The following is a 26,596-nucleotide window of genomic DNA, read 5'->3' on the forward strand; positions in this document are numbered from 1 at the left end:
TTCAACACTGCACCATGTGGGCTGCCTCCATGGGGGTGGAGGGCAGGAGGCTTTCTAGAACCTAGAAAAAAGGACAAGGAAGAGAAACAGAATTGATGGAATCGTCCGGGGCACAGAGTCGGCCTTGTCTGGGGTGAGAAGGCTGGGACCTGCCCTGGCGTGTGGGGTCTGGCAGACCACGTGCCCCAGGCTCTGCACAAGCAGGTCATTTAGAGGGACACAGGTGTCACCTAAGGGTTCCCGGACAGGAGTGGCTCCATCTGCGGCCTGGGAGTTTATCTCAAAAGGGGTAACTTGCCGTTTCATCCCCAGTGATTCAAAAACTTCCAGAAGTTTCCTAGAAGGCAGGCAGGGAAACTCGATGCTTTAAAGGAGCTTTCTAGCTGCTGCGAGGAGGTTGGCGGCGTGAGCAGGAGAGCAGGGACCGCTGTGTGTCTGGATCAGGCGACGGGGGACCTGAGGGATGTCTGATCCCCTCGCCTGTCCATGATCGAAGGGCACGTTCAGAGCAGCTTTGCCCGAGCACCATCTGATCGCTGAGCCTTGAGATGTCCTGCGAGGTGCTGCAGATGCTGCCACTCTGACCGCCCGTCTCAGGTCTAAAGTGGGACCCCAGTCAGATAATAATAATAACAAATGACGGCGACAAGGCTGGGCGCCCCTCCGCCGGTCTGGCTGCAGGCGGGTCCAGTCCACCACGCGCTCGTGGTCACTTCTTCTTGCTTCAGAAGCCTAGGGTGCTGAATACAAACTCATTCAAATGTTTCTAAGATCAGGGTCCATGCTGTGAAAATCCTTCTTGGAGAAGAGAGCTGTCTAAACCTGCCATGTGAACTATTTTTTTGTTGGCAGCATTCAAATCCACTTTTCCCCAACCTCCAAACTGGAAAAACAATTTTTGTTTGGAACGGCTTCGGATGACGGGGCTGGGCGGGCGGCCTCTCTCACGGTCTGTGGTCTCCCTGCCGGGAGTGTGTCCACGTGGGCCGCGAGCCTTGCCTGCCTCCGTCTCTCCCAGCCTAACACGTGCACGTCCTGCTCCGACTCGAGTGTGGGGAGCTGGGAGGCGGGCGGGGCCGGGGGCGGGGCGGGCCCCCCCCCGGGAGTTCAGGAGGTTGTCACACCTGCGATTCCCACTGCCTGGTGGACAGTCGGGTGCCTCTGGAGGAAAGTGGAAGATGCCAGCTCACGTCCACGGGCACCGTGTCTCACAGTTTAACAAATGCCTCCTGGACCTGGTTCCTCGGGGATGTTCCTGTGCCCTCTGTTCCCCCGCAGGTGCTGGGGAGCTCGTGGTCACACCCGCCTGGGGTGGAAGGTCTTTTGTGGAAGCCCCCAGACGGCCCCGCCAGGCGGTGCGTCAGTGGAGGTGATCAGAGGCTCCACCCACGAAGTACCAGGCTGGGGACCTGCACACACACACGACTCCCAAGGGTCAGAGGAGACGGGACTGGCCTCGCACAGCCAGGGGGGCGAGCTTGGCCAGAACCGCCACACTTGCTCCCCACGCAGCCGCCCGACCTCCCTCCTCGGGCCCCTCGTTAACCACAGACTCCATGTTTGCAGACTCGCCTGCTCACTGGGATGTGTTGTGACCCAACGGCGGTGCTCACAGCATCTCGAGGTCCCTGGGGGCATCACTGAGCGGCTGGCCCCCAGCGGGCTGCGAGCTCCGCCTCTGCTCCAGCTCCCCGGTGCACTGGGGTCCCTCTCGGCCCCCTCGGTGTCATGCATGTCATCCCTTTGTGATTTGGTGGGGATTTCTCCGTTTAAACGGGCCCCCCGTGCAGCGTGGCAGGGCTGTCTGGCGGTCGCAGAGCCCGAAGGCTGTGACGTGCCTCCTGGAGAAAGCACTCATGGCAGGTGAGCACCTGTCAGGTCCCAGTGCTGCTGGCCAAGGGTTCGAGGTCACTGAGTCAACAATCTGCACTAAGTAAGGTGGCTTTACACAGAAACGCACTGAAAACAAGGCGGTGTGTGAATCTGCTGATGAAACATGACTGGAGGTCGTGGGAATGCAGCTCTGTTTGTCCCCCAGGACAGTGGCTCATTGCACAACAGGGGCCCCTGGGATGAGGAAGGACAGCCGTGCGGCCTCGGCTCACCTTGGAGCTGACGGATGCCAGCCGTGTGGCCAGTCTGCCGGCCTGACCAGCACGCAAGCCGCCAGGTGTCAGGAAGACAGGAGGCTCGGCTCAGCACCTTGGACAAGGCAGGCGTGGCCCTGGGTGAGAACCACCCTCACTTCTCCACAGGGCGGGGGTCGGGGTGGGGTCCGAGCGCAGAAAGCCCAGGCTGGGGGCTTAGGAAAGCGGGGTCCGAGACGAGGCCACCACGAGGGAGAGGGGACCTCTGCTTCACACCTCAGCTGGGTCTGAGCCCTGCTCCCTGACACGCCAGCGGCAATGCTGCAGTGTCCCCAGGATGCCAGAGGGAAAGGCTGCAACACGAACGCCTACCCTTGCCTTCCTTGTATCTGATGTCGGGGTAATTGTGTGACATCCTCAAAACGTGTGCAACCAACACACTTTCAGGAAAATAAAATACTGAAAGATGTGCTCTGGGCAAATCTGAATACACAGTTCAAGACTAGGGCAGCCCGACAGAAAAGGGCTGACGGTGAGCAAATGAGCCACTCTTGCCCCAGATCAGGACGAATCCTGAGTGATAAACACGAGGTGTATGAAGCACGATAAATGTGAGTAAAGTAACACAGATGCAGTAAACGACCCTCAGAACAGTGGGTACGTGATGTTTGAGAGTTCTTGAGAAGTAAGTAAGTCTAAACCTCCAGCAACCGTGGCCCAGCCAGGATGGGGGCGGGAGGCGGCTGACGTGACCTGGTCCTTCCATGCCCAGAGCAGCGATGCCCCTGGTCTTTCTTACTTGGCACCTGTCCTGAGGAAACAGGCCTGGGGCACCTGTTTGCGCACTGAGCTTCAACATGGGAACAGAAAGCCACTAATGGCAACGCCTTAAATAGAGAGGTTTCTGGAGTCTGCCTGGGTGGAGAGACACAAACACTGTCCAGGTCATCTCTGGGTTCTGGGATCATACTTTGCCTCCCTGAAAACCTGGGTAATTTTGGAATACAACTTTAACAAATGGGAGCTTTGGTGCCTTAGAGATGCTTAATAAGTTTATGAGTTCTGAAGGGTTTTTTTGAGATAAGAGGTGAGAGAAATGGAAAATTTTGTCATCAAAATGTATGTACAATTGTCACCAAGTAAAGGTGGTCAGTCTGGTTGAACCAAGTGTACAGGCAACAAGTGATTGAGCATCAGTGAGTGACACCTGGAAGGGGTGAGGGTCTCTCAGCACCCCGGTTCACCAGCCTCAGCCCCAGGAGACTGACCACTACCTAGTTAGTCAACCTCTACCCCGAGAGGCTAACCACCACCCCAGTTAGTCAACCTTTACACCAATAAACTAACCACTATCCCAGTTGACCAAACTCTATATCAGTAAATCAACCACCACTCCAGCTAACCAACCACTATACCAGTTAACCAAGCTTTACCCCAGTTCCCCAACCTTTATAGCAGTTAACCAACCTCTACATCAGTTAACCAGCCTACACACCAGTTGCACTGACCACCATGCTGAGAAGTGGGCATTGTTCTGGAGGCCACAGAGGGCAGCGAGGCTCCACTGGGCCCAGGCACAGGCTGGCTGCAGAACCAGGTGACTGGGAGCTGCCCTGTGGGTCCAGGAGGCCCCTCGGAACCCCTGTGACAGCCCCTCGCCCACCAGGAAGGCAGGAAGGAATCACCTCCAATCATTCAGGACAGATGTATATTTGAATGAAAAGATAAAAATTGTGACTTTCAGCTGTGACATTGTCCTTCAGGTGTGAAGACTCAGAATGGACGAGTGCTGGAAAGTTCTGGTAAAGAAGACAAGAGACAGTAATAGAGAGGTAGACAGATGGCAGGAGGAGGGAGAGGAGTAACCTGAGTCCAAACGTGATGACTTCCTTCTCGATGAGAAGCGTCCACATGTGGGGTGGACCATGCGGGCACTGTGATGCCCCGGAGACCCAGTCAGAAATAGCGGGTGGAGGCCCGTCCCGTGGAGAAAGGGTGCCCGTGGGTATCGATATCGTGGGTGCAGAGGAGGGGTTGTGGGTGAGCGGGGGCGATGAGGGGAGAATTCAGGACCACGAAGGAAGAAAACTGGCTCTGGGGGTGCCCCAGGGGGAGGGGAACAGGACGAACTGGGGCAGGGAGGTCTGGAAAAGCCGGACGCATTTTGCATCTTAAGGCAATGGGGTTGGGGGGGGCTTACGAGCAGTTCTACAGAACCTTTTTTCCCAAGACGACACGGATCTGTGGGACTTTGGTACTAAATGTAGCAGACGATGAGGAGGGAGGCAGAGCCCCCCAGTGCACCGGCAGGTAGGGGGCTCGGGCTGAGGCTGCTGGGAGCCCCCAGACTCTGGGGGACTCTTCCTGCCCGACGCCCCTCACCCTGAGGGAACTTGAGAGCAGACCCTTGAGGAGACTGCACAGCTGCAGCCCAGGGGCCTGCTCGTTGGGAAGCAAGCCGAACTGTGCAAGCCCGAGGGGTCAGCACTGTGATGGCACTTGGTCCCGCTGCAGGATGCGCAGATGGGGCGGGGGGAGTGTGGCCCGATGGCACGGGTGTCTCACCCCCACCGAGGCCGGCACGCACAGGCCTCCACCAAGACGTGCGAACAACGGGGCTGTGATGTGACTAAGGGACATCAGCCGCTCGTCATGGCGATGGACGCAGCACCCGGGCACCACGCCCGCCTTCCAGGAGCACATTTGGGAACTGATCAGGAAGACCGGACAATGTGGCCATCACTGAAGGTCAGGGAGCTGCCCGCACCCTCGTCACCTGATCCTGGCCAGTCCCAGGTCAACCGGAGCAAGATTGCCAACTTCGAGTTCATTTATCTCAAGGGGCCGAGTCCCTGTTTCTCTAACACGTGGCCAGAGTTTGGTTCTTCAGCCCCGACGGTGGGGGGACGTTCGACTCAGCTCTCAGCAGCTCCACTGTCTGTGCCTTCGGTGCCTGCTCCCTGCCCGCTGCCCTCAGCGACTCCGTCCTACAGTGACTAAGCTGGGAGGCCCGCCGGGTGTGTCTGGAAAGTGCTGCTCAGGCCGCCCTGAAGGTCACTCACCATTGCATTTGCAGGGACGATGAAACCACAGTTCGGCCAGTTCAGGCTCAAGGAATCTCACCCCCGGGAGAGAAGTCAGCCCTCTGCCCACGGGGTGCACGCCCAGCCCCGCTGACTTCCTGGCTGGAAGCAGACACTTTGCAAGTTATTCCCTGATGATGGCAAACACTGTGTGCACAGCTACATGTCCTTGCTCTGGGGGCCCCAGCGTGGCTGACACCCTCTGCCTTGGCAAGGCTGAGAAGTAGACACAAAACAAAACGAAACAACAAAGAGCATCCGGCGAGGCCCCTGCCGGCCCAGGGGGACGCCCTCCCGCACCTGCTCCAGTTGACTTGGGACTGGCCCGGATCAGGTGGCAGAGTCAACCCACAAAGCCAGGGCTGTGCTCGGTCAGACAAGATTAAAGGAGACGAGGGGCCAAGTCCGCCAGCACAGCTCATGGGCCTGGAACGGAGCGTTCGCCCAGCAAGTCGGTTCGCACCCTGTCCCTTGACTCCACGACCCGCTCCTGAGCCGGGCACTTTGACAGGAATTCCCAAAAGCGGGCAGGGGCCTCCTTGCAGAGGCGCAACGCGTAGTCCTGGACCCTTACCGTCCTACCTCGTGGAGCACCACTGACTGTGTGGGTTAGTCAGGGCCCTGACAGGGCCCTGCTGTCACACGGGTCACTGTCATTCACACGAAGGAAACGTGCATGCGGTCCAGACTTACACGGTCAAGCACTGGACATGATGCATTGTTATCTGTGAACTTCTGACACTTGGAACCATGAAATTGCTCAAGGAGATAATCTGGTGCAAATAATATTTTTAAAAAGACATAAAAAAGCAGAAAAATAACCCCAAGTCTACTGTGATACTTAGATTACAAAATAAACAACAAACTGTTCCTGAGCGCCAACCCTGTGCAAACAGGGGGAAGGGAGCCTGACCAGCGCAGACCAGCATCCTGGTGACACCCGCCAGGCCTCGATCGCGCAGGCGCCCGGCTCCACGGAGGGCTGGGAAGAACAAAGCTGTCCTCACCTACTGAAAGAAAAAACTGTATACACAGAAAAATCTGAAAGGATGTTTTTAAAAGCTAATAGGATTCATAACTGAATTTATCAGGAATAGTGGATAGAAGGTCAAATTCTAAAACTCACCTGCACTTCTGTATACAAGCAACGTACAACCAGAAAGTGATTTTTTAAAAATGGCATTTACAACAGCATAAGACAGCGACCCCAACAAGTGAACTTAAGGAAAACATGCAAACCTTTTGGAAAAGACCGCAAAACTTCGCCAGAACCGACTAAAGAAGACATAATTTTTTTAAAAGCCACAAATAAATGCAGGAATATGTCATGATTATGGATGGAAGGATTAAGTGTTTAAAATATCAGCTGAATGCAAACTGAGTGATAGATTCAACGTAATACCGATCGAAGTCCCTGTGGACACCTCTTTCAGTGGAAACTGACGAGCCAATACGAAGATACGTGTGGAAAGCCCAGAACAAACCGGCCAGGCGGTCCTGCCGCGGAGGGACCAGGCGGTCCAGTGGGGGAGGGACCAGGCGGTCCAGCGGGGGAGGGACCAGGCGGTCCAGTGGGGGAGGGACCAGGCGGTCCAGTGGCGGAGGGACCAGAGACGCCCTCACGCAGGCAGCAGCTAAAGCAGGGCAGAGCTGGTGCCGAGGCACAAGTGAAGCAGCGCCCTCGGAAGAAGGGGCGGGCACCGCCCGGACCAAGTGCCCTCGGGAGCGGTGGGGAAAGGGGGCCTTCTCGGCGTGCACCACCAGGCCACCTGCACACGTGTGCGAGAACGCATGAGCCCTGACTCCTGTGATGCATGTGAAAGGGAAACTGTCACATTACCAAGTTTCTAGAAGATTACGTGGAGAATATCTTAATTTTCCTCAAAAGCCCACAAAGGAAGAAAACTGATGAGAAGGACTCGATTCAGATGAAGAATAAAAGTTCCACAAATGTGTTAAATGTAGTGAGAGGAGGCGGTCTTTCTGTGCTGCCTCGGGGGTCTTGGGGCATTTCCGCAGGTCCTCGGAGACCCCAGGCCGGACGTGCAGCCTCAGCGGTGGGCCCTGGCTCTGTGCTGACGGGGCAGCCGTCCACCCCAGCTGCCCGCACAGCCAGGCTGACAGAGGTCCTGTTGGGTCCCACACCTGCACCTCAGCTGCTCCTCCAGGAACTGGGCACCACAAACCCATACGTGTGTCTCACGACCCCCCACTCCCTCCCTTCTCTCTGTTAAAAAAGCTCCCCCCGACCCCCCGACTTAGTTCCCGGCTGGGGTTAGGGCTTCTGCCCCGTTGTCAGAGCGAACAGCCCGCAGCTGCGTCCTCCTCCCTGTCCGAACTCGGGCGGACCTCACAGCATAAACCCGCTTCACCAACTCGCGAGTCCCCCTGCAGAAGGGTGATGGATGACACCAGGACCCCCAGCTGTTCCGTCCCAGCCCATCAGGTCTGTGGCGGCCATGTGGGTTGTACGTTTCCCTCCGTCTACAAACGCTGGCGACCAGGGAAGCCGTCCTGACAAGTCTCATGGCTTGCTTCTTACAACCTCTCTCGCCCCTCCTAAGAGAACACCGATGGAGGCGGGAAGGTCACACCCGGGAGGACTTTGCTGACGGGCTAAATCCCCCCAAAGCACAGGAATGTGGTTCTACTATGTGTGTCTTTGTTATGAACCTGCCCATCCAGGTCTGTGAAGACTCGTCTTTGGTGAGCTCTCAGCTCGTCCCCGGCCTTCACCTGTGGCAACGCCATCCAGCCAGGTGAGCTCGTAAATGCCCGGTGTGTAGGGGCAAAATCTGCCAGAAATGTCTTTGGCATGAGGGTAATTTTGCACTGGAAACAATCAAAGCCCAAAGGACTCAGGAAGATACTTTGACCTTTGCCCTTAGTGGCCTGAAGGGCTCAGACAGAGGGCCTGTCCCTGGGAGAGTGTTACCAGAGAATCTGGGCCAGGGTGGTGGGGAGACCCTTAGACATCGAGCCCACTCTGTGTCCGCGCCCCGAAGCAGCCAGCAGGGCTCAAGGTGAGAACCACAGCTTTTGAGAATGAGGAGACACCAAGCGGACTGCCCTGCCCACAGAGTCTGGAGGTGGCTCGGGGTTGATCAGAGACCTACCTCTCACTCTGATGAAAGACTATTGAGATGCTGGTGGGGGGTAGGTTTTTCTGGCCACAGTTCCCACCTGTGACCAAGGAGTGCCCAGGTGTCCTGGCCCACCTGGTGGGCGCTGATGTCTCGTGGTCACAGGACCCGTTGCTTCGGTGACTTCCAGAACCTTCTCTGGGGCTGCAGAGAAACAAGTCCTACCGGTAGGCACCCATTTGATCTTGGCTGTGTTTCTTCCTGCTGCTTGGAACAAGTCAACAATGGCAGGAGCCCAGTAGCCACTCTGAGAGTATGAGGACAAGGGCCCGACAACAAGGATGGTGGAGCAGAAAGTGAGAGCTCCCTGTCATTCACCCATGCACAGCCAAGGTTCCTCCACGCAGCCCAGGTCTGCATGCACTGCCCTAAAATTCAACGGTGGACCAGGTGTTCCAACTCCAGCACCTTCAGCTAAATGTGAACCAGAAAAGCTTTGTACTGTAATCCTTGTAGCTGGAAAAGTCCTGAACAACTGAATGAGCTACACTCCCTGCCTTGATAACTGGGGTTTGGACCATCATTTGGACCATCATCACCAGGGCTGGAAGAGGTGCTGGGCACTGCACTCACAGAAGGCTGGAGTGAGCCTGGCTTATTGTCCAAACTTTGCTTCTTAAATACACATGGGACACCCCACATCCAAGGGCCCCCTGACCCTGCTCACTCCAGCCTTCTCCCTCTCAGCAGACGGTGAACCTGCCCTCCCAGCTGCTGAGGTGGTTTGGGGCTCAGTGCCACGAGGACATGAGGCTGGGGTAGAAAACAGCAAAAAAACCCAAACCAGAACAAAACAAACTCCTCAGTCAAAAACTCTGGGGTCCTTCTCTCGGCATCGCTCTCTCTGACCTGCCTCTGAGCCAATCAGGAAATCATGCTGATTCCACCTTCAGACACAATGAGAACCTCCCCCTCACCTGTCCACTGCTGCCACCTGGCCCCAGCGTCCTTATCCCTCACCCGAGTTGCTGTAATCACCGGGATGTGACTGAGCTAAGGGAAAGACAAGGTGAGTCTGGAGAGCGGACCGGCAGACACGGGCCCCGCCCCCCGGACCCTGTCCCGGAGACGAGGCGCCGGGGCTCAGGGGCTGAGCCGGGGAGGGACACAGGAGTTGTTCAAGTAGTGAGGACGCGGCCACGGGCGGACACAAAGGCAGGAGAGGTGCGCCTGGGAGCCCTGGGAATTCAGTCACACGAGGAGGAAGCCGGGGTTGAGCCGGCAGGGATCCAGGTGCACTCCCGGCCCCTGCGGGAGCTGGGGTATCAGCTGTTGGCCTCTAATTTCAGGATGTTCTGGGTCACATGAGTCATTAAAACCCTACTGCCTTTAAATTCAGGCAAGCTACAGAACACTTCCGCATCCTCTCCCTTTCCTGTTTACATGAAAACCCAAGCCACCACTTACCGTAACCTTGAGAACGAATCCTGGAACCCGGGGGACCAGTGTCTAGGCCCAGGCTGTCTGGGAGCACGGCCGTGCACACGGGGCCAGAACACCGGAATCAAACTCGCAGGACGCGTGTGTCAGAGCCTGGGTCGCACAGGCAGTGGGAACGAAGGGATGCACGCGGAGGGCCCAGGCGCGGCGTCTGGGAGGACCACGCAGCTGACAAAAGGGCGGTCAGGACTGGAGTTCAGCACAGATGAGAGACCATCTTTCAAGCATTCGGACGGCTCCCTCCCTCCCCAGGATTCTGTCCTCCCCCTGGAGGACACTCAGTGAGCCTGCAATCCCGGCATTATCTTGGGAACAGCATGGCATTAAACAAAGAGATGAATGTTTTCTCAGTTTCTCTGAGTTTGGTGAGATGAAGAAAGCGTGGCCTCAGCGTCCCAGGAAGTGGGTCTGAGTCTGGGGTCCGCAGTTCCCGACTTCCGGGGCTGCCGGGGGTCGGGAGGGGCAGCGGTGAGACCAGCCCAGGCTGAGACCTTCCACAGAAGCGGGGCCAGCACCGTTCCCTCCGGACTTCACTCGCTGAATCACGATTACAAGAAATGATGACAGTGGCCATTCTCTGAGTTAATTTCTGGTGCAGTAATTTTTAAAGAACATAAACACCAATGTTTCCCAGGAACTTCCTCTGAGGACAGCTGCGAGCTAAGTCATTCAGCAGAGGCTCCGTTTGCCCTGCTTTGTTTTGCTCAGCGAGGACAAACAACAAGAGGCTCAGCCTGTTTGCCGGGAAGGATGTGGGTAATGGGAAAAGCATGTCACAGGGAAGTCACGCAGCCAGGAGACGCAGGGCTTGCAGTCGAGGGTTAATAACCACTACAGAGATGCGATTTCGATAAAAACACATCGAAAATAACCACTTCCCGTGACACTTTAAGATCATGCTCAATGTTGGAACAGGAAAGAACGTTTCCATGAAAACCAGAAGGCTTCCATTCCCAGACCTCCCAGACAGAAAAGCCACATCAACCCACCGCTCTGCCCGGAACGGTCCCTGCAGGGACAGAGGGACAGTTCCCGCCGCCCCAAGACACCGAAGTGGCCACAAAGAAGCTAATCTTGAAAAATGGGGCTTCCTGGCAGAACTGCCCAGACCAGCTTTAGGCTGACGTTCAGCTGTAACGGGAAGAAAACACGACCTTGGCAGGTTCAGTCAGGGAAGCATTTGTGACACCAGGTGCAGCCACTGTGGGGACCCCGGGGAGCCCGGCCAGCTGCCCGCCCCTGGAGACCCGGTCTCGGAACAAAGACGCCCAGACACTCAAACAGCAGATGAGACAGAGGTACTGTGAGCAAAGCCCACAAACATAAAAGCAGGCACCACTGCGGCTTCTGGAAGCTTCCAAATTCAAACCTGCTACCTCACCGTCAAGGCCTCTAGCCTTGGGGTTTGAGAGTATTTGTTCCCATAAAAGAAGGCAAAGCCACAATCTGTTAACACTCAGTACCCGGAGCAGCAGTGTGGTCCGTTCAGGGCCTTGACGAAGACTGGCCGGCAGCCCAGGGGGACGCCTGCGGGAAGGAGCCTGTTCCAGGGAGCGCAGCCTGGGGGTGACGTGATGGGGCCACAGGCCGGGTCAGGCTGGCCGGGGGCACAGGGCCAGATTAGGTCCAGATCTGCCCCAGGCCCGCCCCTCCCTCCCTGGCGCCCTGGGGCACCGTCCCCTTCTCGGGGCCCACCTCCCCACATCTGAATTGCAGGACAGCCCCACACCTGTTCAAGCCGAGGCTCCCATCCACCCACGGGGGGGGGGTTTCAGGACACTTGAGCCTCTGGTGGCTTTGGGGACAGATGACCCTGATGGCTGAGTGCTTTGTCCTCTGTCTGTCTCAACACCAAGGGTCTAGGGTCTCAGGGCTGCAGCTGCAGGTGGTGATGAAGCGGTTAAACCAGAAAAAACATGTTCATAAAACTCTGAGCAAACCGGACGACTTCCTGAAACTTGGTCAGAAAACACTTTTTTTTTCCGAAATAAAATACATTTAAAATGGCTTTGGGACATTCACTAGACTAAGACTCTTTGCAAAAGCCCCGCAACTAGGTACCCCATTTGGCGTAGCCTCTTGCACACGGGAGGCAGGCGGGCATTTCTGCAAGGTGATAAACGCGTCTGCGCGTTCTCCTCTTCAGAAGCAAGATGCCAGAGATGTTTGCTGATTTTACATCACCCATTTCATTTGAGTTAAAATGGTGCATGGCCCTCAGCCCTGTGTCGACCTGGGTCAACTGTTGACCAGGAAAGTTCAGACCAATTTACTTGACAAGACCAATGTAACTTGTCTTTTGTTGACTGAGGGGCAGAGAGCAGGTGAGCAGCTGGTGGGCCAGGCAAGCTGAACCTCTGCTCCTGGGGCTGCAGCCCCGGGCTCGAGGCAGCTTCCAGTCGCGTGGAGTGGATGTGGAGTCCGGGTCCCTCAGGGAGGGGTCGGGCACCACCCCCATCGCTGCACGTGCTCGGAACCTGGCCCAAGGTGGGGCCCCTCTCCCACCCCTGGCTCAGAGCCACTGCTGGTCCCTGCGGGGGCCGGGGAGCTGCCATCCGTCCCAGGGGCTGGTCCTGGGGGAGAGAGGAGGTCTGGTCCCACGTCCACCTCACCCAGGGCCTATCCCCTCCAGCCCACTGCACCTTCCGCAGCCACTCGGCCTGGAGACCTGGCCCCCAGCCCCCGGTCACAGCACCCCTGAGACCCGACCACGTGGCAGTGAACACTGACTCACATTACGCACATATGTACTTTACGTTTGCCGTTTGGAGGAAAGACAGCTGCAGTCTGTACGCTCAGCCCTGGGATGTGTCCAGGTCCCCACTCCTGTGACCCGGGGGAGCCTCCGCGAACACACCAGAGGGTTTAGGCTCGTCGCCTCCTGCAAGGAGGCACGCACTCGTGGAAGCAGCTCAAGTGTCTCACTGCGAATTTTGAAATGATTTGACAACTTCCAAAAACTCAAGACCATTTTTCCCAGATACTTCACTTTCTTTCTTGGATAATTACACATGGTGCCCTCACACTGCCCCCAGGCCCCTTCAGAACAGCACCTTCTCCTCCTGGGGCCCAGAGCACCGGAGGATGGAGAGCCGTCACACGGTCACACGTTTCTGGCCACAGAGCTGTGCTCGGGCAGTTCTTCAGGAAGAGGCTTGTCCCTTGTCCCCTGCTTTGGGAGAGCAGGCCCCACCATTCCCACCTGTGTGTGTTGGCTTCTCCCTTCACACTCTGAGACATCAGGGACAGGGCGGGGCTGCAGGTTTCTCCCGAGAGCTCCGCTCCCACCAGCCCCGTCCGCCAGGACAGCACCCCAGCTCCGAGTGAGGACGGACTCCCTTTTAACTAGCCCCTTCCACCTGCCTTCCTCGCTCCTACAGATGTAGTGCTCGCAGCCCCGGGGCTCCCTGCGGCCTCTGGGCCCTGCCCCTCGCCCGCTCCCGCTGTCAGCCCTGGGCTGGGCAGGCACAGCCGCCAGTGGTCGGCCCGTGAAAGAAGCAAGTCCAATCTCCATCTGGAAACGTGGCCCGTTTATTGGAACCGAAAGGCATCGTTACATAGTGCAAACGTCTCTTTGGTGATGTACTGGTTACAATGAACATAAGAAAGGCACTTGCTGTCGGCAAACGGTTAGAAGTGAATGAAACCCGCTCTGCCCCCCCCCCCCCCACCGGTGATTCTGCGGACATCCCAGCTGCACCGCGGAGCTGCTCTGCGCACCAGACCGCCCCCTGTCGGCTGAGACAGTGCCATCCTTCCACAACCGCCCAGGCCACAAGCCTTAACCTGCGAGCCGGCCGCCTCCGCACGGGGCCGCAGACAGGCCTCCCGGGCACCTCCAGACGCCAACACTGCAGAGTGTGGGCTCCGTGGTCCTTTCACACCTGAGCAACTTACAGAACCATTGACTTTCAGACAGAGTTTTCCTCCTTCTGTTTACAGAAATCTGTTCCAGGATTTGGTTACTCAATTCGACTTACAATTTCAAAAGAAATCCGGTGCCCCATGGGACGTGGGGCTTTTATTCATCACTTAGTGACGTGAGGGCAGAAGGCAAGTGGACTGTTTCAAGCTGCTCGGGCTGGAATATGAGCATGCAGGCACCGGGCGCTCCTGCAGGAGAAGGAGGCTGTGCTGGGCTAAACCCAGGCTCTCAACTGCTCACTGCGTGCCAGACGCTGCCGGAGACTGGCCTTCCCCACCACCAGCCCCGCCGCCCCCGTGATGGACTCCCCAGGGGACGGAGACAGCCAGGGTCCTCCTGGGTCTCTGCTGGGAAGGGCAGGCGGGCCCTGCGTCTGTGCCCAGCACAAGGCCCGGCTCCCACTGGACACTCTAATCAGCGTCTGCAGAACAGAACAGAATGTGCAGGACATGTTTCTCAGAACACAGATCACTTTGTATTTGGAACAAAACAGGAGGTTTTTGGTCAATTAAAAAGACAGACCATGAGGTATGAAAGTTGCTTTTCACTGGATTCTGTAAGAACTTCTGCAGAGTAGAAATGACTCCTGCCGTGTCTAACACTAAAACGTGGGCAAGATTTCATAAAGCGTCGTGCATTTTGAAAATACAAATGAGGTACAGGGATTGCTTTAACTCACTCACACAACCTGCAGTCAGAAAGTTCCCCACATTCGAATTCCTCCCGTCGGCAGAAGAATCTAGGGCGTCATGACTCTCCGTGGGCTCGAGCGGGACAGAGTCCGGCGATGGAGCGGAGCACGAGCTGGCACGTGCACGGAGCAGTAGGCACCGTCCGCTACAGCACGGAGAGTTTTCATTTCTGGTCCACGCTAGGCAGCGCATATGCAGGTCGGACGTGAACTCAAGACTTGCTCCTAAACGCGGCTTAATAACCTCATGATCCGGGTGAAAAGAGTGCCGAGTTGCACGATGTGCTGGGGCTGCGGGCGGCAGGGACATCTGCTCTGCGGTGAAGGCGAGGCCCCGGGAGGCTGCGGAGGACCGGAGGAGGGGCTGTGGTCTGGCGGACGTGGGGTGATGGGGGACGAGAGCCTGTGTCACCCCCAAGAGCGTCACCCAACATGCTCCACAGAGACTCCATTCCGTTTGCCAAATACTGAATTTCTCGTAAATCCCACGCCCTCTGCCAGCAGCTCCACTCTGTGCCCACCCCTTGGGCGACGGGCCTGTAAGCTCTTGGTATCAGGAACAAGCAGGACTAAGTTTCAGTTGAGAAGAAATGGTGATATTAGCTGAAATCAATTTAGGAGCCTAAATGATTTAACTGTGCAATTTAATAGTAGCACCAATTTTTCATTAAAAAAATTAAATAAAAACCTGAGAAATCTAACATGAAGTTAGGACACGTGTCTGCTTCCCGCCCACGTCTGCTCCAGGGTCTCCTGGTGAGCAAGGATCCTGGGTTAGTTCCAACACAGCCGGAGCCGCAGCCTGGAACCCCCGAGCCTCAACGCCCCTGGCCTGCGCTCCACGAACTGGCGCGGCCACGGAGGACGCACGGAGACGCTCTGGGCCTCCAGGCACCTAAGGCTTCTTTCCTGGGGAGTCGCTCGGGCAGACTGGACAGCAGGCCCCGCTGGCTCTCACGGGTGCTGGACAATCGGCAGGCTGGCAGGCTTCCACGAAGCAGGTGACCTGCCCGTCCTGGAGGAGAGACGGCGCCGGCCGGTCAGTCCCCGGGAGAGCCGGGCCTGCGTCACACTCTCCCTCCCCGTCTGGCCTGCTGGGTGGGCTTTGCAATCAGAGAGCAGCTGACTCTCTTGGCTGTGACCACTCCTTCCAGCCCGCCTCCACCGTCTTCTGCCACCGTCCCCCAGACCACAGCTGCACATCTTCCACTGCTGCCCACTGGGGACCCTGGGACCCTGTCCCTGGGTGTCGACCAGAAGGAGGGCCGACTAGCGAGAAGCTGGAGGGGCCAGGGCTCCATCATCCCCAGCGCAGACCACCACCAGGGACACAGCGCCCTCTCTGCCACAGCAGAGCTCTGACTGCCCAGCCGTCGGCAGCCAAGCACTCGTGACCCGGTTCCCAGACAGAGTCCACACTCACGCGGCATTCACAGGCGGTGCAGGGGTCCCGTTTCCACTTGGCTCCGTTGGCGTGAGGGTCGCCGTCGGCATCCACGCACTCGGTGCTGAGCCGGGACTCGAGCTTCTTTATCTGCACAAGGCAGAGGAGGCGTGGGTCACACAGAGGAAGAGGTCAGCTCGGGGTCACAGCTGCTCCTTCACTGAAGTGATGCCTGGCGACCAAGAGGGACTGAGACGAATGTTCCTAAAGAACCTGCAGCGTAGTCCTTGGGCAGCTGTTTGCCCGGGAGCTCCAGGACCACGGCCTGACTGCTGCCGCACTGATGTGAGAAACGCGCTTACCGCAAACACGCCAAGCGGTTACCTCGTGGGAAGGGGAGATGCTGCCGCCTCAGCGCGAGCGCCCAGCGGGGGACACACGGTGCCAGCTGCTCCAAGGAGCGCGGGGCCGTGCCGCTGCTGCTCCTGGCGGCACGGCAGCCCCTGCCGAGCGGTGCTGACTGGGTGCTGAGGCGGGAAATCCTGGGTCTCTGCACCGTGGAGGGTCCCGCAGCCCCCCAGGTCCCTCTGGAGCACGTGAGAGGCAAGCACACCCCCACCTCGTGCAGACCGTCCCCACACCTCAGCTGACTGCTAAGTGAGGTCTGAACAGGGCCAGGGTCCCGGGCGTGACTGGGTGTGGGGTCGCTGTCCTTGCATCGCTCCGCCCTGCTGCCCTCCGTCTTCGGTCACCTGAGCCATCTGTGCGGTGACCTCACCCCAATCCCGCCCTCCACTCGCAGGGGGACCCTCGGGCCATCGGTCCAGCCATCAATCTGCGCACTCCTCCTAGGGTGCCGCTCCCCTGCCCCAGGCTGGGCCCTCAAGACGCCTCGACCATCAGCTCTGAGGGATCCGCTTGGGTTTGTGTCTCCAGCTCGGGGGGGGGGGGCTTCCCCGCAGCCCCGAGCCCAGCAAGGTGCCCGGCCTGCCCTCCCTCTCTGCCTGACCGTCCCCGTGTGTCCGCGCTCAGCACCTGAGCTGCCACCCTGTCCCTGGCCCTGAGGAGGAAGAGGTGCAGGACAGGCACGGGGCAGGTGTGGAGGGGCCGAGCACCACACCTGGGGCAGGGGACACAAAGTCGGCCAAGCCTGAGGACTGGGGCTCCCAGCGCAGCAAGAGGCCTGCGCTAAGACCCCCGCTTCCAGGCCTGGCTCTGGACGGCTCCAGAGCATCAGGAATCCCTGCGGTTGTGACCTTCTGAGGTCTGCATGCTCCCTACTAATCCGAGACCTCACTCTCCACTCCTGCTTACGTGGAATTACACTGAGGCCCCAGTGCAGACGTGCGGAGGCAGACAGCATTCGTGCCTGCAAACCTGCAGACCCTAGGAGACGCGGATGTGCTAGTGCCCTTCCCTCATCCAAGGGCACCTGACCGCCACCAGACCTCCCTGGGAACAGAGGTTTGACCGTCTTTCCCGAAGAAGTGGCTTTGGGCAGGACTGAGGTTTGAATTCTGCACCCGTGTCACGATTCTGAGCCGCTCACAGCCCGTGGCTCCATGGAGTCTTCAGCCAGCATCCCTGGGACCAAGCATTCCTCCCCAATGGCACTGACTCGTGGCCCATGGCTAAGGTCCCCGATCTCTGGGCCCGGCCGGAGACAAGACAAGCAGGAACAAAAAGACAAAAGGGACGTCCCTGGGGGTTCCAAGACCGAGGACCCCGGCCTGTCTGGGCAGAACTTCCCTCCATAGCCCCGGGAGACACGCACATGGGGCCTACACATGAGGATTCAGAGGACGGCTGAGCTACAGGCACGAGGAGCCCTCACCTGCTTCCTGAGGTCCGTGATGGTCTTCTGCATCTCCAGAACAAACTCCCTGAAGTCGCTCGTCCCCGGTACCTGTGGGCGCTCGGAGGCGGCGGCCGTGGCGTTGCTGGGACGCTTCCCCTGTTTCCCGACTCTGCACGGGCAGGTCGGGAGAGACCAGTGAGACCGCGCGGTGAGACCCGCGGTGCAGCCGGAGCCAGTGACAGGGTGCTAGCCGCAGTCTGCCGGAGGCTGGGGGACACGGAGTGGCCGTGCCACGTGGGGGCCATGTGGGATGCCCCCCGCCCCCGGCCCCATGCGCGGGTGCACAGCCTCCACGCGGGACTCGGCCCTACCTTGACATCTCCCGGGGTCCGGCATCCCTGGCAGGCTCGACGCCCTGGTAGCTGAACTCAAGGGATCGCTTGCCTCGGAAGTGATAGGAAAAGGCGTTGAACTGCCCCCTGGTTCTGCAGTCTGAGAGCAAAGTGCAGGCAGGTCAGTGGTCGGCGGCTCTCATCAGGGGGCAGCAAGTCCCCTGGCAAGTATCGCAGCCTTTCCCACGGGACACACCCTGGTGCTCCTGCCCTCGGGGCTGAGGGGCCCTGCGCTCACCGCTCCCTGAGCGGCGGCCTGGCCGGGGCCTTCCACCTCCCACTGCTCCTCCCAGGGTCCCCATGCACAGCTGGCCCCCAAGTCGTGCACCGCTGTTCCCCTCCATCGGAGTTTTTGTACTACTTCAACAATTTCCACAATTATTCCAAAAATTTTCAAAATTGTGTATATGTGTGTGCCTTCTCCCCTGTGACTCATCAGCCCCCACAAAGAAGCTGAAATTCACAACTCTGCTCAGAAGCAGCAGGTCCGCCCCCCGGAACCACTCCTTAGCTTCTCTGGAGACGCGCGGGAGTCCTGCTCGGAAACACACGCTGGCGTGGCTGAGACGTGAGCTCAGCAAAGTCTGCGCTGAGTGAGTTTTTATAAAAGTTGGATTGAAAACTCAATAGCAATCAACATCTGGTCCTATAAACCCTTGATTCGTTTTTTTCCTGCTACTTTTTGGGTATGGCTTTTAGGCCAAAATGAAAACAGATAAAGCTTACAAAGCATTTTATGATTTTATGAGCTGAGGGCCATGCCTGCTATTTTAAGAGGAAAAGTACCCAGGAAAGGCTGTCTCACTGCGGATGCCTGAATCTCTCTGACCAGCCACCAGCGACAGCGGGAAAGGCCCTGTCAGACGCCACGGGGGACTCAGCCTGGACTGAAGACTCAGGCCCTCGTGGGCTTCAGATTTGGGAGCAAAGAGCAGGGAACCTCTCTGCGCCTTCCTAAGCAACTACGAGAATCTGCCCAAGTTCTGAGAAAACGGAGTTTCTGCATCTGAACAGAACTGGCTTTTCCTAATGATTTTCAAAGAGAACAATTTTCTGCAAATCCAAGAATCAACTTCTCTGTCATATGTGTGGTCAAGTGCTGTGACTCTGAGAAACCAGTCAGAAGATTTAAAAAAAGCTAAAACAAACAAAAATTCCCCAAAACTATAAAAATGAGAATCTAAATGCTTTAGAAAATTGGGCACTCGGCTAGGAAAATTTTAATTTCACGTGAATTCTCCTACAAGGTTACAAACCACATTTGTCATGTACACGCTTAACACAGGACATGTTTTACGTATTATGTTATGTGTATAATATACATAAACAGAGAGGAGAACCCACAGAGGCAGACACAGGACCAGATCACACACACACACGCCACACGCCAAGACGTGAATACTTAATATTGAAAATAACAGCTCCTTAAATTGGTTTCTAGTAGAAGCAAGCTGACCACAACTATTTCTACAGGGAAGAGGTGGAAGAGAAAACTCTGGTTCCCACACTTGGTGGCCACCGGCCTGCGGGGCAAAGGCGGGGGTCCAGGGCCCAGGCCCCCCTCGCCCATGGCGCCCAGCTTGGACATGGCCCATGCGGGTCTCCCCATGCTGGTGGCCTCGGTTCCCTCACCACAGAAGAGCAGGGTTACGCGGGATGCATCCTAAATGTCCCCCAGATTGAATGTTTCCTGGGTCTCTGATCATAGTTTGAATAAAACCAAAACCATGTTCAAATCAGAACACGAAGCCGAGGTTAACCACGGGCGGGATTTCGGAATGTCGAGAAGGAGCCACAATGTGGGGACAGCAGCCCCACGGGCGGCCTGAACGGTGTGTCCAGAAACCACCCGAAGCCGCAGGACTGGCCGCCCCACCACTTCCCAGGGCCTCCAGGCTCTGGAGCTCAAGGCCACCTCCCACAGGAACGTCCCGTCACCCCTCACCTCCCCAGAAGGGGTTTTACAGCACGCTTCTCCGGCTGCACGAGTGACTGCGGACGCAGAACAGACCGCACACACTTCTAAGTCACAGCTGGTCTGATGCTCTGTGGCTGTGTTTCTCGCTTATCTCTCGTCTGTGGGGCACAGATACACAGGCCGCCCAACTGGGAAAGAAACTACGGGCAAACGCCATGAAAGCCTCGTGTTCTGTCTTTTACTTGGTATTTTAGTTGTCATACTGACTCCAGTCCCTGGGCATCCCAGATCCCTCACACTCATACTTTGTCTCAGGCTCCGTGCGGACTCACCGTGGTTTAACAAGCGCCCTCCAGCCCGCCTGCCCTGCCGAGCCCATTCCCGTCTGCACTTGTACCCACGCCATCAGTGCGAGGGCGCTGGGCCCGGCCCAGGGACGCTCACCCTCACAGCAGTCCTGCCACACGCGCAGGTCCACCCTGGGGATCTCGTCACAGCTGCTGTACCCGTGCGGGAACTCCGCCACCTGGAACACGTCCCGCTGCACACGCGTGATGTTGTCTGAGTTGTCACAAAGGATCCGGGCCAGCGACGTCTGCTTGATCTGCGTGAGCTGGGCCGGGGTGAACACCCCCGGGTTCTCGTACCACAGCCTGCGTCCCCAGGGCGAGAGCGAGCTCAGAGCGCGCACGGGACTCGAAAGCCCCACCAACGGTGCAGATCGCAGTGGCGCACTTAGGGGTCACGTAGCGGTGGACGCACACGTTGCTCTAAGCCCCACTCAGAAAACACAGACCAGGAGGTCCGGACTAAAGCTGCAGAGGGCGAGCCCCCTGAAAGCCCGCTCAGGCCACTTTCCAGAAACACTGCCGGCATGTGGCCACCCGCCGAGTGACCCGGTGGCAGGCGCACCTGCCTTTACCTGTCCCCGTCGCGTAAGCGCTTGAACTGCGAACTCAGCAGACACATGAGGGTGGGCCCCAGGCGGCTGCCGGGCACCAGGTCCTCCACCACGAGGGCCGGGAACAGGTCGACGTTGAGCGGGGAGCCATACAGCCTGCAAAACCCAGCAGGGCCTTCGGTTCACTGGGCGGAGCTGGAGCTGGCAGGAGAGCCCCCCAGAGACGAGGACAAGGGTTCGTTTTCTCCGTCATTATTCGGACCTTCACATAACACGTCCAACTCACTGCTCTTTCTTTAAAGCACCTACCTACCCGTTATCTTTTAAAGAAACGTCCTACTTTCTGCTTATATACACGCAGAAAACAGACACACAGATACATTTACTGTGCAGTTTAGAGCAGTCCAGAAAGCAAGGAAATTAAAGCCACGCCTTTCCTGACCATTCAGAGACACCTTGACATCTTAACACACACCTGTCCAATCTTCTTTTACAAGCGATATAAGCTAAAGACACACTTCGCAAAGATTACTGGGGTTCTGCCGCATACTGAAAATACATCAGCTCTGAAGACACTTCTTACTAAGTGGAAATAGAACAAAAGACTAAGACAGGAGTGCTTAAATGTTCAAAAACAAACTTTTCATCAAAATTTTCTAATTCCTTAAAAATACATGAACAAGCAAAAAGCTGACCCTATCACACTCTTATCCAAGCTCTCAGTGCTGTCCTCCGACACCTGCCAGACAGCAGCCGGTGGCCAGTTTCAATGCTGCTCAAATGAAGCTCAAATCGATCTTTCAAGTGCGTCCTACAACGGAGGCGCCTTCCCCACCCCCTGGATGAGGGACGGGGCAGCGGATAAGGTGGTGCAGGGCCCGTCTGCAGCCCCTCAGCTCAGGAGCAGGGTGCGCGGTGGTGTTGGACGGGGGTGCTCCTCCCACGGAGCCGCTGCCCTCGTTCTCCAAGGTCAAGAACGGTGACACTGAACTTTAGTTTGGATGGAAATACAATTGGTAAGAGCCTGGCCAGTGTGGTCTCTGCCTGAGGGGCTTTTCCCAATGGAAACAACTCGTTCCCAGGCAGGGTTCCCTCCGTCTGCCCCACCCAGAGTGACCCGCCAACAGGGGCGGGCCGCCCACGCCCACGCTGGGGGTGCAGACCCTGGACAAAGGCAGGCATGGGCCCTAGCCCCTCACTGTGCTCCCAGAAATGAGAAGACCTGACCGGGCGCCACAGAAACAGGCAGACCATGTGATTCCCAGATCCCCGGTTCAAAGCCCTGGGCTCCCTACAGCTTCCCAGGGGATGACGTCTCAAACTCACTGCCCTGTGTCCTCACTCTTCCTGGCACCTGCTCTCGTTCCCAGCCTGCAAGCCAGGGCTGACGCGGAAGACAGCAAACACGTGGTTCTCCTGTGGGTGTGTCTCCCTGACGTCCCCCCAGGGACCCTTGACCTGCTAGTAGTGCTAAGCTAGACAGAGGGTTCTTTAAACTGTTTTGAAATAAGTTGGGCAAAGGAGAGAAATGCCAGGAAAGTAATTGCATCCATCTGGATGAGAACCTCGGAGGGTACTTAAGCACAAAACATGCAGACAGTTCACAGTCCCTGGCTGAGCATCACGGCGGCACAAGGTCCCCGTCCTGCTGGAGGGTGTGTTTATGCACCCAGCAACCTAACACTGTGATTCAAAGGAACGCTGGAACATAGTAAACTTCCCAGAGCACTAAGTTCACTTACTCACAACCTGCAACAAACTATGAAAAAAAAATCATTTTCTCCACAGGCACAGGCGGGTCCCAGGGGAACACGCCTCAGCTGCAGGGCTAAGTGCACAACTAGGAACGGGCGAGGCACCCTTCCGCGACCCGGAGAGCCCGGAAAGGACCCCGAGTGAGTCTTCCCAAGAGGGTTTTTCTCTCTAAAACAACTCTTTCAAACGTGAAAGCACACGCTGTAAATGCACAATGACCTGTGGACCTAACTCCTCCGTCCAAGGACCACGAGGGGTCATTCTGGAAAGAGTAACGAGTGGTTAAAGGTTCCCTAAGAACCTCGGATAAACAACGGGAGAAGGGACTTCAGGAGGAAGGGCGGACCCAACACAAGGAGAGCGGGCGTGAGTCCCCGGAGGCCCCGAGGTCTAGTTAGCAATGTGAGAGCCAAGGGCCCGGCAGGCTGCTGTTGGCGGGAAGCCCCCTGCGACCAGGTCTCGGCCCCTCGTCCTCTGACGGGACCAAGCGTAGCCTCCGCTCTGTCCACGAGAGGAAGGGGCCCTGACCCACAGGGTGGCGACCTCACACTTCCACCCCCGCCCAGTGAGGTCCCTCCCAGGAATGACCGAAGCCGCTGCCTGTGCGGCAGGAGCCCAGAGGGCGCGGTGACCGGCCAGGTCTGGGTGACAGCTAGTTCAGGGAGAGGCTTCCGGACTCCCCGCCGGTGACCCACTAGCCCTGCCTGCAGGCGCTCTGGCGCCCGGGCTCCTGCGGCCACAGCAGAACCTCCTCCCGAAGCCCCAGACAGACCCAGGCTCAGTCCTGACGCTGTTCCCAGTTGATCCCTCCCTTCCCCTCCCCACTTCCCAGCCAGGCCCTGCAGACAAGCCCCTCATATCCTCACGCTCATTGGGGGCGTGGCTGTGGTCTCCTAGCTGCGGGCGGCCCCTTCCCAGTCTCCACAAACTCCTCCGCTCCTGACTCCTCCCCTCCAGACTCCAATCCGGGGACGGGAACCAGCAGCCAACAGACGCCCAGCCCGGGGCCTCCGCTCTCTGCCGCCCCCAACCCATCCCTGCCCCCTGCCCCGCCCCCCCCGCCCGGGCTCAGCCCCCACCTCTCCGCCGCCCATCTTCCCCCACCCCGCCCCGCGCCCACCTCTCTGCTCCCAACCCCCACCCCGCCCCCAGCCCCGCCCCCAGCTCTCTGCCCCACCCCCCGCCCCCACCTCTCCACCGCCCAACCCTGGCCCTGCCTCTATCTCTGCCGCCCACGCCCTCCCGCCCCGCCTCCACTTCTCTGCCCCCAACCCCCGCCCCGCCCCCCAGGCCCCGCACCCACCGCCTCAGCTTCTCCCGGATCTCAGGGTTCTTGATCTCGTTCTTCAGGTCCTCGAAGGTGTGGGCAGACGACAGGTTGCAGTAGACGCGGTAGTCGTGGTAGGGCGGGATGCCGTGGTCCCGGCCCCGCTGGATGTTGATGGCAGCCAGGTCCAGTGCCACCGTGTGCGCCATGGAGAAGAGCCGCTCCGTGAGCTCGGTGTTCAGCGGCTGCGACGGCACGCGCATCTTCCCGGCCACGCCGAACAGGCCGCGGAGCAGCGGGTCGATGCCGCCCTCGCTGACGATGCGGAAGGGGGAGAAGAAGGCCTTGTGCAGGGGCACGTGGCCGTGCACCGTGGGCTGGAAGTGCTCGTCCAGCCGCTGCAGCACCGGGTTGACCAGCGTGTGGCCGAACCTGAAGGCGGCAGTGGCGAAGGCGTTGAAGATGCCGGCGTTGACGCCCGGGTCGTAGCCGCGGTACTCACCCAGCATCTTCATGCCCACCTCGCCCAGCACCTTGGGCAGCCAGTGCTGGTAGGTGATGTGCTGCACCTGCGCCCCCACCACCTTCCGGGCCTCGTGGTAGATGGTGTCGCCATCCCAATGCGGGTTCAGCGCCAGCAGCTCGGTGGCCACGCGGTTGTGCTCGCGGAACCAGAGCGTGTGCATGCTGGTGAGCCCCAGCTGCTCGTTGGCGCGGTGGTCGCCGGCCAGGAAGCAGGGGATGGGGCTCTCGTTCTCGTCCCGCATGCACTCGGTGGGCGGCCCGGCCGCGAAGGGCAGCAGCGGCTTGCCTGAGCGCTGCACGATGCCCTGGCGCAGCAGTCCCCGCTGGCTGGCCAGGTCCCGGATGGCGCGGGCCTCGTGCTCTGAGCTGCCGTAGACGTTGGACGCGTCGATGTAGGAGGTGAGCTGGTTGATCTGCTCGCGGGGGTACACGGAGTTCATAAGCAGGGACGTCATGCCGCTGCCGCACACGGGGCTGGAGCGCACGAAGAACATGCAGCGCGCCCCGCTCCGCGCCCGCGGGTCGTTGGGTGGGATGGCCACCGAGAAGCAGGGCGGGTCGTTGCTGCAGGCAGAGCTGCAGTGCTGGCCGTCCGAGAAGCGGGCCTGGCTCAGGGCCACCACCGTGGAGTCCAGGTCGTGGTCCAGGAACTGGCCCCACTGCATCAGCATGTGGGTGAACTGCTCGTCCGGGGTGACGGCCTCCGAGCCTATGAGGGCTGTGGACACCAGGCGGGGCATAGGCAGCGGGTGGCCGTGGTACCGCCGGCCAGGGTCGATGCCCCGTGGCGTGTTGAAGCCGTTCTCGTACACGGCCTTGAGCAGGCGCTCGAAGGCAGTCAGCGAGGCGCCCCACATGGGGTGCTGCAGGTTGTTGCAGGTGCCGTCGTGGGTCCGGTACTTCTGGTGGAAGCACATGTCCGAGCAGTTGTTGACGCGCCGGTGCGCCGTGCAGCCAGAGAGGTTGGCGATCAGGCTCAGGTACTGTGGGGACACTAGGTCGTTGTAGTGGTAACCTGAGCAGAGAGCAGGAGAGCAGGGCTGTCAGGTGGGGACCAGCACCGTCCCATCCCTCATCCCTCCCGGCCGAGCCCGCCAGACCCAGGAGTCTTGCAGCCGAGTGCCCAGGTGCCAGCAGGAGGGCTGGGCAGGCCTGACACACCAGCACCTGCTCCTTGTTCCAAGCTCTCCTGGGCCTGGCCCCAGGGCCCCAGAGAGCTCCACACTGTAACTGAATCACAGCCATACACCAGAAATGCATGCAACATGGTAAATCAGCCACACTTCAACTTAAAAGCAGCAATAAAGAGCTGGCGGTGAAACTGCCCAGGTGAGGGAGGGACCCCCAGGGACACCAGAGCGGGCGGCTCCCCCAAGGAAAGAGCTCTGTTGGGAGGGACCTCGGGGGAGTTAGATGCCCAGCAGCCCCACTTGCCCGGACGGAACAGCGACACCAGGCACCTGCTCTGTTCACAGTCGCCCTCTGGAGTCTCACAGCTGCTCGATCCTGAGCAGTAGAGGAGCCAGCAAGCAAGAGACCTCCTCCAGACCCCACCTGGGCACTGCGCCCCAAGGCCTGGCAGAGGCTCAGGCAGCCTGGGCCAGGGACAGAGGAGGGGCCGTCACCCCTGCCACCAGCACAGCACCTGCTGGAGCTCCAGAAACAGCTTTCCAACAGCCGCAACCTGCATCCCATGGCATCGCATGGACCCTCCTCTGTCCACGGCCCGACGGTCAGCCTGAGGGCCAGGACGGCACACGGCCCCCTGTGCTGAGCTCACCTCATCACCAAGTGGGCCTCCCATCAGACCCAGTGAGGACCACAGGACTGTCCCAGCTCAACGCAACCCACACAGTCACAACGACCATCACACACACCGGGCCAGGAATGCTGGCCCTCGTCCCAGGGAGTGCCCACCACAGGTGCAGACGCCTGGCTGGGGAGATGGGGGATGGGGCACTGACTTGTTCCGTTCAGGTCAACCATCAGGCCATGCTGCACGTGCTCCTGAATCAGCTGCAACGTCCGCTCGAATATCTCTCCGGCGCGTGCCTGCTCCACGGTGTAGGGGTCCCTCGGGTACCGGAACAGGGCCAGCAGGTCGTTCGGGGAGCGAGGGCGGCTAGCGGGCGTTTGGGGCAAAAAGGGAGGAACAGAACAAATTACCGGGAGCAAAAGTCCCCGCATCCAAAAAGAGAATCATTGCTGTTAAAAATCTCTGTGGCCGCATTTCTGCAGACGTGCGACACGGTGTCTTCCTTACCGCAAGTGGGAGGCAACAGAACAA

At 58.6% G+C, this 26,596-nt stretch overlaps 1 protein-coding gene across 6 annotated transcripts in view; it reads right to left on the reverse strand.

The window, feature by feature from the left end:
* Positions 1-13,262: 13,262 nt before the first annotated feature.
* PXDN (peroxidasin) overlaps positions 13,263-26,596 on the reverse strand; it is a 60,913-nt gene continuing 47,579 nt past the window's right edge. For 2 of the 6 annotated variants that reach the window (XM_032496945.1, XM_032496943.1), the window contains 8 exons: positions 26,274-26,431; positions 23,821-25,324; positions 20,784-20,918; positions 20,306-20,514; positions 17,923-18,043; positions 17,588-17,720; positions 15,793-15,903; positions 13,263-15,384 (listed from right to left, as the gene is read on the reverse strand). In XM_032496945.1, coding sequence (XP_032352836.1) covers positions 15,265-15,384; positions 15,793-15,903; positions 17,588-17,720; positions 17,923-18,043; positions 20,306-20,514; positions 20,784-20,918; positions 23,821-25,324; positions 26,274-26,431 — 2,491 coding nt within the window. In that variant the 3' untranslated portion in view covers positions 13,263-15,264. Of the gene's footprint in view, positions 15,385-15,792; positions 15,904-17,587; positions 17,819-17,922; positions 18,044-20,305; positions 20,515-20,773; positions 20,919-23,820; positions 25,325-26,273; positions 26,432-26,596 lie in introns of those variants that run through there. The other 4 variants (XR_004326075.1, XR_004326074.1, XR_004326076.1 and 1 more) reach the window with 4 other exon arrangements.

Source organism: Camelus ferus, chromosome 15, assembly GCF_009834535.1.
Source record: "Camelus ferus isolate YT-003-E chromosome 15, BCGSAC_Cfer_1.0, whole genome shotgun sequence".
Classification (NCBI taxonomy): Eukaryota; Metazoa; Chordata; class Mammalia; order Artiodactyla; family Camelidae; genus Camelus; species Camelus ferus.